Source organism: Jaculus jaculus, chromosome X (genome assembly GCF_020740685.1).
Source record: "Jaculus jaculus isolate mJacJac1 chromosome X, mJacJac1.mat.Y.cur, whole genome shotgun sequence".
Classification (NCBI taxonomy): domain Eukaryota; kingdom Metazoa; phylum Chordata; class Mammalia; order Rodentia; family Dipodidae; genus Jaculus; species Jaculus jaculus.
In genome coordinates this window covers 42142051-42154744 of record NC_059125.1, presented here as the reverse complement: position 1 = coordinate 42154744, position 12694 = coordinate 42142051, and the positions used below count along the sequence as shown (strand labels likewise).

The window sequence follows — 12694 nt, the reverse complement described above, 5'->3', positions numbered from 1 at the left end:
ATGATTGATGGTAACTTGATATTGGAGAGTGGGCTTATGTTTGGATATGGTTCTGACTTGTTTCCCAGTTCCAGCTATGGGTCTTGTACCACTAATGGAATCAGTTAGCTGAATCAAGAGCAGTTGGTTCCCTACCATGGCTGTGTGCCACTATTGCACTTGTGTGGGCATCACAAAAGGTTATTTGCTGCTATGTAGGTTGGACCATGAGATGCTTGAACAGATATTGGTCATTTCCCCCAGTTGCCCATGTAGCACCTTCTGGCACTGACTGGGGACTGACTCTCTCCTGGCTTCCAGCCATGCCGTCCCATTTTACATGTCAGCTGCATATGGTGTCTTCAGCAATAGGGTCTTACCACTAACCTTTGGTGGGTGGGTCATCAAGTACTCTGACAGAAATCTGTCATTCTTTTAGAAAACCTTGTAGGTTTCTCTGATCAATAGCTCATTGTGGGTGATAGCCCCATGCTGGTACTGGGAGTTACAGGTCAGTGCCCCCTAAGAAAATGAGGGTAAAAGTTAACTAATATATAGGTGTTAGAGAGGCGAGAGAGAGGGAGAGGGAGGGAGGGAAGATGTAAAGGATTTAGGTTAGACTTGATCCTACCCTCTCCAGTGTCTTGTGGTTCAGGTGTTTCCAGTAAGGGCCTGGTGAAGGTTCAGCCATTTGGTCTACCTTTTAGGAAGTAGAATTTTATGGTACCCTTGCCATTTGGGTCTAGATTAGTTTTTCCCACCCCTTCGATGCCCTCCCCTCCCTCCCCATCCCTCCTAGTGTCTAGTCCATGAGATGCTTGCTGGGTGTGTAAGGTATCTTGGGTAGATTCAGGTTAGGTGCTGCAGATGAGTGAGACTCTGTGGTGATTTTTTTTTTTTTTTTTCTGTGATTGGGTAAGTTCACTGAGAATGATCTGTTCCAGGTTCAACCATTTTTCCTCAAATTTCTTTGTGTCATTTTTCTTACTGCTGTATAGAATTCCATTGTGTAGATATACCACATCTTAGTTATCCATTCTTCTAGTGATGGACATCTGGGTTGATTCCAGCTCTTAGCTACTACGAATTGAGCCGCTACAAACATGGTTGAGCAAATCTCTCTGGCCTGTGGTTTGAAGGTTTTAGGTTAGATGCCCAGTAAGGGACTAACTGGGTCTGTTGGTATCTCTTTTTTTTTTTTTTTTTTTTTTTTTTTGGAGACAGGATATATCTTGTATTTGTCACTGGGAAGGTCACTCTGCCTGGCCATGCCTCTCATTGCTGTAAGTGCATTGGGATCCCAGATGCATGCACCACATTGTGCCCAGCTTTTCATGAGTGCTGGGGTTAGCAGGCTTGTGCAGCCGGCACCTTTAAATGCCGAGCCATCTCCCCAGCCCAACAAGCGCTTTTGATGCTTATGTATTTTCCTTCATTGATTTCAAATCAGTTTTGAAACTTGACTGATTACGAAGGGTACATATGAATGGTTATATATGCCTTTGCTTTGGGTCACATGATCACTACCATTGTTTGATCTAATCTTGACCTTATTCTCTATGTTCTATAGTTCTTTCTTTTTAAAACAAATATTTGCTTACTAGCAAGAGAAAGAAAGAGTTAGGGTGACCCAGGACCTCCTGCCACTGCAAACTCTAGACACATGTGCTATTTTTATGTGAGTACTGGGGAATTGAACCCAGAATTTTAGGTTTTGCAAGCAAGCACCTTTAACCACTGAGTCATCTACGCAGCTCCCCAATTCCTTATTTTTTCTTCCCTAAAAACTCATCCAGCTCTTGGTAACTCAGTTAATAGAATTCTGGTCTAGCATGCACAGAGCCCTGGGCATAGTGGCACATGTCTATAATCCCAACATTTGGGAAGTAGAGGTAGGAGGTCATCCTCATTTACATAGAGAGTTTCGGTTACAAGAGATCTTGCCTTAAAAATAAACAAAATAACCAGCTTTTCAGAAGCCTGCATATCAGAAATTACTTGACTGTTTTAAAATTAATTAAACAAACTTATGTTGGTAGTGGCTTCCTTCCCTTTTATGACAGTTCTCTCTAGATGATGGCATCAAGGAAATGACTCTGGGCTGGAGAGCTGACTTAGGGGTTAAGGCATTTGCCTGCAAAGCCTAAGGATCCAAGTTCAATTCCCTAGTACCCACATAAGGCCAGATGCACAGAGTGGAGCATGCATCTGGAGTTTGTTTGCAGCAGCTAGAGACCCTAGCACACCCATTCTCTCTCTGTCTTGCAAATAAATAAAACTTTTTTAAAGGGGGGTGGAAACTCTTCTTCAGTTCAAGAGGAAAATAAGAACCAAGATCCACTGATGATAATTATCAAATAAAATTTCATCAAATTTTTCTTTCTAGTAAACAAACGCTATCACACATGCTCGAGGAATATACTGACTTATATTAGTGGCACATTTGCAGTTTAAGTCCAGTCTTAATTTAATACTTGTCTTTTTTAAGACATTTAGATATTTGGCATTTTGCCTTTTTTAATATTTAATTTTTCTTTGTTTGAGAGAGATGGAGAAATAGGCAGGGAGAGAGAGAATGGGTGCACCAGGACCTCCAGCTGCTGCAAATGAACTCCAGGTGCACCCACCTCTTGTGCTGGCTTACATGGGTCTTGGGGAATTGAACCTGGGTCCTTTGGCTTTGCAAGCAAATGTCTTAACCACTAAACCATTTTCTAGCCTGGTATTTTGCCTTTTGACTTATTTTTTCTTCATCTTGAATATGTTTCTTTTCCGTTTCTGAAACATGCAATCTCTTTGATTTAGATTAGTATCCAGTGGAATTCCATCCATCAGAAATTTCATATTTCTTTGGGAACTGTTGGCCCAAACTCAGGTTGCAGTAACTGTCATAATACTATTCTCCATCAGCTTCAAGAAATGTTCAACAAAACGCCAAATGTGGTTCAGTTATTACAGGTAATTATGTTCATTTTCCATCTAAAAATAAGACCTTGTCAGTATTAGTGTATCCTGAACAATACCTCAAAAATTAAATGGGCTTGCCTGGCTTTAATGACTAAGATTAGTGACTTTTTATTTATTTTTTTTAATTTGTTTACATTTTTTTTCCTTTTTTTTCTTTTTGTGCCTTTGGCTGTAATAAACAATGCCTTAAGATTATTCTTTGACCTAAATGGACACACTGATCTAGTCTGCTCCAAGGGAAAATTTTACAGAATGTGCCAGAATGCCATTGTCTCATTTGTGACAGTTATAAATTGGAAATCTGGGATTTTAGCATTTGCAGAGCAACTGGATGACTTCACTGTGTTTGTTTCTTCCAGGTATTGTTTGATACTCAAGCACCATTAAATGCCATCAACAAACTCCCCACTGTGCCAATGTTAGGCTTAACCCAGAGAACCAACACTGCCTACCAGTGCTTCTCCATTCTACCACAGTCATCTACCCACATCAGACTGGCCTTCAGGAACATGTACTGCATTGACATATACTGCCGCAGTAGAGGCGTTGTGGCAATACGGGATGGTGCCTATAGTCTTTTCGATAACAGCAAATTAGTTGAAGGTTTCTATCCTGCACCAGGATTAAAGGTAACAAACTTTAGTGTATAGTATGACCGAGTAAAAATATGGTTTCCAAAAAGAAAGACCACTGAGGAGAAACTTAGTAGTATTGAATTTCGTAACAGCAATATTAATACATCATCTCTGCAACTTCATTCTGACAGAGTGGGAGGGTTTTTTTTTAACTATTTCATTTTTTTATTTGAGATAGAGCACGCGAGCGAGTGAGCAAGTGAGTCTGTGGGCATGCCAGGGGTTCCTGCTACTGCAAACAAAACTCCAGATGTATGTACCACTTTGTGTGCCTGGCATTATGTGGGTAATGGGGAATAAAGCCCAGGCATTCAAGCATTACAAGTAAGTGCTTTTAACCACTGAGCCATCTCTTCACGTGTGAAGTTAGAAGTTTTAATGAATTTCTGTGCTTCTGTGTTTGAGTTGTAAATAAATCCTTTATTACTTCCTCTGTGATAAGTAAGATGGGAGTATAGCAGTTACCTTCTTATTGCTGGGACAAAACACCTGACCAGAAACAACTTATGGATGAAAAGGGTTGATTTCAGCTTAAGTGTTTTTGGTTTTCAAGGTAGGGTTTTACTCTAGTCCAGGCTGACCTTGAATTCACTATGTAGTCTTAAGGTGGCCTTGAGCTCATGGCGATCCTCCTATCTCTGCCTCCTGAGTGCTGGGATTAAAGGTATGCGTCACCATGCCAGGTAGTTTATAGTTTTTCTTTTATTTTTTTTAAAGAAACCTGTATTTTTTATTTAGTTATTTAAGAGAGAGAGAGAGTGTGGGGGGAGAATGAATGCACACAAGGGCTTCTTGCAGCTGCAAACAAACTCCAGATACATGAGCCACTTTGTGCTTCTCACTTTACATGGGTACTGGAGAATTCTGGGCCTGCAGGTTTTGTAAGAAAGTGCTTTTAACTGCTGAGCTGTCTCCCCAATCCTCAGTTTACAGTTTTAAGGGGAAAGCCAACAGCCAGATGTTGCATCTCCACAGCAGCCTGGAGGAAATGAAATGAATTCTGAACCTCCAATGAGGCTGGACTAATAAACCATTATGCCTGACCCCATGTGTCCTCCTGACATGTGTCCTCCAGCAAGACTCTACCTCCTAAAGGCTTCACCAGCTAGAGATTAAGAATGAAGCTTCATCACAAACACATGAGGCTATGGGGGATAGTCTACTTCTCAAACCACCTTATTCTGTCCCTGGCCCCCGTAGTCTCATGGTCATCTCATGATGCACAGTGTACTGAGTCCGGCTCTAAAATTCCCCATAGGCTTTACCAGTCTCAACACTATTAAAAAGTGCAAAGTTTAAGCCAGGTGTGATGGTGCATGCCATCCCAGCATCTGGGAGGCAGAGGTGGGAGGCTCACCATGAGTTTGAGGCCACCCTGAGAATACATAGTGAATTCCAGGCCAGCCTGGGCTATAGTGAGAACCCTACCTTGAAAAAAAAAGTGCAAAGTCTCAAGACAGATTCCTAATTTTGAGCTCTGTAAAATCAAAGCACAAGTTCTATATAATGGTGTGGAATAAACATTCCCATTCCAAAAAGGAGGAATGGAGGCATTACAAGGAACGACTGGACCAATGAATGCAAGATCAAAAACCAGCAGGAAGCCAGGCATGGTAGTGCACTCCTTTAATCCCAGCATTCGGGAGGCAGAGGTGGGAGGAGGATCACCAAGAGTTCGAGGTCACCCTGGGACTACATAGTGAATTCCAGGTCAAACTGGACTAGAGTGAGACCCTACCTCGAAAAAAAAAAAAGTACCATGTCTGGTACATGGAGCTGGTGATTAAATCATCTGGGCTCCAAAGGGCTTGGGCAATTTCATCTCTCCTGCTGTGCTGCTTGCATTCCCTGTCTTAGGCAGGATCCATGCTGAGCCAACAGCTTTCCTTGACAGCCATCCCGTAATTCTGGCATCTCCTACACTCCAGGGTCTCCATTTGCAACCTATGGTTAATCTTCGCAGCCATTGCCACAGCATCCATCCCACAACTTCAACCCTGTCTCACAACAATCTTCACTTCATGGTCCTCCATTTCTTGTATCTCAACGCTTCCAAAACCAGTACCAGAGTATCAGCTGGACAACACTGCCAGATTTGTTTATCCAGGGCAAATGGAGCCTGAGCTTGAGGAGCAGGAAACTCCTTTAGCATTTTCAGGTTCATTCCTTTCAAAAGAATCAGGACTCCTCCTTTTTTTCCCAAATCCTCAATGGTTGTAATCTCTTAAACAAATGCAGTTTAAGTAGTCACAGTCTCTGGACCTGGCACCTAAAACCCACGCCCACTTCCCTCTATGCCAAGCTGTACATCGTTCATAGCCTTCTGCTGTGTATTTTCCTCCACCAAATGCACCAACCAGTCCATTGCTTCTAAATTCAGCTTTGTTCAAGTTCTCGGGACATGGGCAGAACACAGCCAGCCTTATTGGCCAGAAGCCAGAATATCAAATGAACTGCCCTTAGCCCACTTCCCAACAATCCGTTCCCCTCTGAGGGATTTTTTTTTTGTCTTTTTAAGATAGGATCTCACTGTAGCCCAGGCTAACCTGGAACTCACTCTGTAGTCCCAGACTGATCTTGAACTCACTGTAATCCTCCTGCTTCTATCTCCCAAATGCTGGGATTAAAGGTATGTGCCACCATGCTCAGCCCTTTCTTACCCTCCAAAACATGCCCAGCCTCCTCAGTCCATATTTCTCTCTGCATTTTCGTCTTTCAAACTCTCATTACAATGGACCATTAAGCTTTGATTATAGCATTGTAAGGCTTCTATGGTTCAAAGATCCATTTACTTCCACAATCCTCCCTCTAACCGGTTCTAGAAGATTTACAAACCACATGGTCAGATTTATTGCAGCAACAATCCCACTTTTGGTGCCAATTTTCTTGTTGCTGGGACAAAAAAACTTAGCCAGTAGCAGCTTATGGAAGTAATGGGTTTATTTTGGCTTATAGTTTCAAAAGGAAAGTTAAGCATGGTGAGGGAAGCCTGATGGGAATAAACAGTCAGCCATCACATCTCTACAACAACAGGGAGGAAGTATAGAGAATGAGCTCTGAATACCCAGTGAGGCAGGACTAATAAACCTCTAACACACCTCACTCCACCAGCTGGGGATTCATACAAGACTTAATCACATACACCTGAGGCTATGGGAGATACATCACATTCAAATTGCCACAGGGAGTTACTTAAAAAGCATCATATTTGGGCTGGAGAGATGGCTTAGCGGTTAAGCGCTTGCCTGTGAAGCCTAAGGACCCCGGTTCGAGGCTCGGTTCCCCAGGTCCCACGTTAGCCAGATGCACAAGGGGGCGCACGCATCTGGAGTTCGTTTGCAGAGGCTGGAAGCCCTGGCGCGCCCATTCTCTCTCTCACCCTCTATCTGTCTTTCTCTCTGTGTCTGTCGCTCTCAAATAAATAAAATTTTTTTAAAAAGCATCATATTTGATTTTTGGAACTTAAAAAGTCTTTTTAGTGGAATATTAGAATGGCTTGACCATCAGTTCAAGTGTGATGCTTTCTGAAAGTCTGAATGTCCTGTGCCACAACTGCTGAAGATTTTCATATGATAACTCAGCTATTCATGTTCATAGTTTAGAGTCAAAGTTGTTTCAGAGGCTTCCTGTGAAAACTTTCCCCTTGCAACCCACTCATGCCATTTTTTTGTTCCTAGATATGCTGTAGCCGCTTCTGTCTCTTGGTGTGTATATATCCATGCCTCTAAGTAACGAGCTTACATTGCCATTTGTTGGCTTTTTGCTTGAGGGCACTATATGTCTTATCTGAAAAGATGATTTACTTCTTTTACTGGGAGTTGAACCCAAGGCTTTAGACATGCTAGTTAAGTGCCCTACTACTGGGCTATATCCCCACCTCTGATTGACTTCTTTAAAAATACATTTTTATATACCCTTTAACTCTTTCAGGCTGCTCCCTATAATACACATTAGTCTTTCCTCTTATTTTATAGTGTGATTTGATAACAATTATGATTAATTTTTTTTAGTATTCACATTACTATGAAGCATGCTATAATTATCTTTCCTTGTTCAACATTTTATTTTCCTGGGAATTAATTGGCCTCTTTTTTATTTTATTTTTTTAAAGGATGGAATCTCTATTTTTAAAATTTATTTTATTCTTTATTTTTGAGAGAGAGAGTGAAAGAGGCAGAGAGAGAGAGAGAGAGAGAGAGAATGGGCACTTCAGGGCCTCCAGCCACTGCAAACGAACTTCCTTGTACATCTGGCTTATGTGGGTCCTGGGGAATCGAATCTGGGTCCTTTGGCTTTGCAGGCAAGTACCTTAACAGCTAAACCATCTCTCTAGCCTTCTTTGTTTAAATAAAACAATTTTTTTTTTTTTAGTTTATTGAGATAGGGTTTCACTCTAGCCCAGGCTGACCTAGAGTTCATTATGTAATCTCAGGCTAGCCTCATACTCACAGTGACCTTCTACCTCTGCCTCATTAAAGACACGCACCAGTCAATTGGCCTCTTTTTTTTTTTCAGTAAAATAAAATTATATTTGTTTTTAACTAATATTTATAATTTTTTTTTGAGATAGAATCTCACTCTAGACCAAGCTGACCTGGAATTCACTCTGCAGTCTCATTGTGGCTTTGAATTCATGGCACTCCTCCTACCTTTGCCTCTCAAGTACTGGGGATAAAGGCTTGTGCCACCAAACCTGGCTATATATATATATTTTTTTTTCTTCCATAATTGTAAACAATATCCCATGGTAATTCCCTCCCCCCCCACTTTCCCCTTTGAACCTCCATTCTCCATCATATCCCCTCCCCTCTCAATCAGTTTCTTTTTTGATGTCATCATCTTTTCCTCCTATTATGATGGTCTTGTGTAGTCAGGCACTGTGAGGTCATGGATATCCAGGCCATTTTGTGTCTGGAGGAGCATGTTGTAAGGATTCCTACCCTTCCTTTGGCTCTTACATTCTTTCTGCCACCTTTTCCGCAATGACCCTGAGCCTTGGAAGGTATGATAGAGATATTTCAGTGCTGAGCACTCCTCTGTCACTTCTCCTCAGCACCATGGTGCCTTCTGAATCATCCCAAGCTCACTGCTATCTGAAAAAAGAAGCTTCTCTATTCAAAAGTGAGAGTAGCATTAATATTTGGGTATAAACATTAAGAGAAGTGATTACCAGGCAGTTTGGTGAGCATAGCATATACAATTGTTATTTTATTGTTATTTTTCTTAAAATTGGTATTATGCCTTCTAGATACTAATAGTTGTTTTCAGGGATAGACAAAATATGACTGTATTAAAATATTCTAAGGTTGGAGGGGTTGCTCAGTGGTTAAAGGCACTTGGTTTCAGAGCTTGATGTCCCAGATTTGATTCCCCAATACCCTCATAGAGGCAGATACACAAAGCAATGCAGGCATCTGGAGTTTCTTTACAGCAGCAAGAGGCCCTCTCCCTCCATTTCCCTCTCCCTCTTGTGTGTTTCATATATATATATTTAAATGTTCTAAATGACTGGGTCTGATAGCTTATACTTATAATCCCAGCACTGAGGAGGCAGAGGTATGAGGATCACTATGAGTTTGAGGTCAGCCTGGGCTAGAATGAGACTGCCTCAAAAAATTATTCTAGGACTGGAGATGGCTTAGTAGTTAAGACACTTGCCTGCAAAGCAAAAGGACCCAGGTTCAATTTTCCAACCCACATAAGCAAGATGCACATGCATCTGTAGTTAGTTTGCAGTAGCTAGAGGCACTGGTGTGCCCATTCTCACTCTCTATCTCTCCTCTCTATCTCTAATAGGTAAATAAATAAAAATAAATCTTAAAAAAATTATTCTATCCAGGCATGGTGGTACATGCCTTTAATCCTAGCATTCTGGAGGCAGAGGTAGGAGGGATCACTGTGAGTTTGAGGTTAGCCTGAGACTACAGAGTGAGTTCCACATCAGCCTTGGCTAGAGTGAGACCTCACTTTCTCAAAAAAAAAAATAATAATAATAATCAGGGGCTAGAGAGATGGCTTCATGATTAAGGCACTTGCCTGGAAAGCCTAAGGACCCAGGTTTGATTCCCTAGTACCCATGTAAGCCAGATGCACAAAGTGACACATGCAACTGGAGTTCCTTTGCAGTGGCTAGAGGCCCTGGCATGCCCATTCTCATTCTCTCTCTCTCTTTTACTCTTTCAAATAAATAAATAATTTAAAAAATATATTCTAAATTATCAAAAATATTTCACTAAAGTTAGGTAATCTCAATTTTACCTGTTTATGTTCGTAGACATTCCTGAATATGTTTGTGGACAGCAATCAAGATGCTCGAAGAAGGTCTGTAAATGAGGATGATAATCCCCCTTCTCCTATAGGAGGTGATATGATGGACTCTTTAATATCCCAGCTCCAGCCACCGCTTCAGCAGCAGGTAATGTCTCACTGAAATTCCATTGTCACATTTGTGTAACTTGATGGGTTCTGGGAGTCAGGGTTTCCTTATTGAAAAGTGAAGAGGCATTTGATGGGTCAAAGTCCAGAAAATCTTTGTGAGAAAATAATGACAGAGAGAAAGGAGGAAGTTTCCAATAATGGGAAATTAATAGTGCTCCAAAAAAGCAGTAATCTCAGACCTGAGATGCTTAAAGGGATGTGATGTCAAGGATGAAACATCATTTGTAGGATCCCAGTATATCTTTGGGAGAGTGCCCTTTCCATGTCTTACAAGACAGCTGTTAGTCAAGCATAGAGAACACAGTGGCTTGCGATAGGACTCCAATGTACAGTTGGAAGGATTCCTTCTCAGTTGAGCAACCGGGATAAGTCACGTGATTGCATCTTCAAAGCTTTCTGATCTGTCCTGACACCTTCGCATGTCTGGGAGTTGAGCAGGTCAGGCTTTATCCTCACCCTGACCCTCCTGGGAATGGAGGGTGGCCAATGATCCAGTGCCCCATGGCTCCCTAGCCCAGAAGCGACAGAATGGCAGAGCAGAGGCTTCTTTCTTGCCTCTTGGCTGGAGCCTTTAGCAGCTCTGTTTGTATATGTTTGGTTATCTGTTGACAAGGTTCTGGGGCATGCCCTTTACATTTAATTTCTAAAATGCCATACTGCTTCTCATGTAGAAATTTTCTTAAAACAGCATTGCTTGGAGCCAGAATTGCACAGAATATTCCATTCATCTTATTTTATTGGCTCACTTTTGGTCTGGCTAGCTAGTAAGTGTAACTTTCTGGTGCTTACCTCTGTGAGTACTAGGTTTTAGGGAAGGACAGTTTGGTGTATTGTTCGCTGTGGCATTTAGGCTTCCTGCTTACTCTTTATGATGATGATACTGGGAAGCTCAGTAACACTCAATACTATGGCCTCTGTGTAGCCAAACCGTGGGGTTCCTGTGACAGATTTTGACTCAGATGAGAAGCTAACCCTCTGAGAATGTTAGGCCACCACAGGAGAGAAGTACCATGCCCAGAAGATGCCAAAGTAGCTTTTGTGTTGTAGAAACCATTTTGCTGCATTGTGGTTCTTTCCTGTATCTGGGGCAACGGGTGAGCCATATCTTGGAAATGAATGACTAAAATGGGCCAGGTGATGACCACATGCATAGTACAGTCAGTGTCATAGGGAGATGGATGGAGAATTTGTTTCGTTGTTCTTCCCTTTTCCTAAATAAGTCATTCATCGGTTGCTCTCAAAGGATCTTTTTGTCACTGAAAAATCAGTCGGGCATAGTAGGAACCCTAACGTGCCAGTTTAGTCAACATTTTGACTTTGCTAAGTGCTCCATGTATTAGTAGCATTTCAAACTGAGTATGAGAGTTCTATCTAGGAAAATAGCAGCTAGGGCAGAAGGCTTACAGGTGTGTAGATTGGGGAAAGGTGAGGATATTCTAGCAAAGTTATTGCAATTTATTACATTGTGACAACTAGGAATTTCCTGCATTTCTGTTAAAAAAGGAAACAGAAAACAACCCACCAAGAATTTGTTTAATTCAGCAGTCCTGTTCAAAAAATATGAAATGGAGTTAGGGGGATGACTCAGCAGATAAAGGTGCTTGCTTGAAAAGCCTGCCAGGCAGGGTTCAGTTTCCCAGGACCCGCGTAGAGCTAGATGCACAGTGGCACATGCATCTGAAGTTTGTTTGCAGATTGGAAAGGAAGCTACCAAAAGATGAGGCTGCAACCTGGCATGGTTCTCCACGTAGTGAATGGACTTTATCCACATGTTGTTGAGTTTGAGGAAGAGGCAGCGAACCCTGACATAAAAACACACAGGAAAAGGAAGATGTCAGACAACAGGAATTGTGTGGAAAGGGATGCTATCCAGGAAATTGAGCCCTGGATGGGGCCAGGAGCTGGGAGTTGCCCCACTCAATCCTCTATACCCCTAAAGAAGGGGAAAGATGGAGCTATCAAGAGGAAATCACTTGGCTGGTGGAGTTAAGGCTTGAAGATTAGTATGAAGGTTCCCAAATGCAGTTTACAAACTTGAGCAGGTTGTGGTGATAAAGGATAAATACCCTATAGCTTGTCAGTACTAGCTAGTCTTGCCATGGGCCTCCTTTTCCACTCTGAAGGCTATGACCAGTGAATACTTTCAATTTCTTATACATATGCATGCCATGGGGGAAAAGGCGATTGCATATTTTTCTGGATCCAGTAGACTCCACTTTCTGTTGGCCGACCATGACATTCTTAGCATGAGCATGTATACCTACATATGATCAGCCAGGATTTCCATTCTCCTTGCCTTTAAAAAGTACTAGAGGGGGCTGGAGAGATGGCTTAGTGGTTAAGCGCTTGCCTGTGAAGCTTAAGGACCCCCGTTCGAGGCTCAATTTCCCAGGACACATGTTAGGCAGATGCACAAGGGGGCGCACGCATCTGAAGTTCTTTTGCAGTGGCTGAAAGACCTGGCGTGCCCATTCTCTCTCTCTCTCTCTCTCTCTCTCTCTCTCTCTCTCTCTCTCTCTCTCTCTCTCTCTCTCCTTCTCTCTGTTGCTGTCAAACAAATAAATAATAATAAACAAAAAAAAGTACTAGAGGGCTAGAGAGATGGTTTAGCAGTTAAGTCACATGCCTACGAAGCCTAAGGACCCAGGTTCAATTCTTTATGTCCCATATAAACC

At 42.0% G+C, this 12694-nt stretch overlaps 1 protein-coding gene and 1 pseudogene across 1 annotated transcript in view; both read left to right on the top strand.

Annotated features, from left to right (window-relative positions):
• The window catches only part of Med14 (mediator complex subunit 14), a 107511-nt gene that overhangs the window by 73343 nt on the left and 21474 nt on the right, over positions 1 to 12694 (top strand). The window contains exons 20-22 of the mRNA XM_012950445.2: positions 2785 to 2937; positions 3306 to 3575; positions 9856 to 9996. Of these exons, the coding sequence (XP_012805899.2) occupies positions 2785 to 2937; positions 3306 to 3575; positions 9856 to 9996 (564 nt within the window). The remainder of the gene's footprint in view (positions 1 to 2784; positions 2938 to 3305; positions 3576 to 9855; positions 9997 to 12694) is intronic.
• Positions 11737 to 12321, top strand: LOC105944581 (annotated as a pseudogene).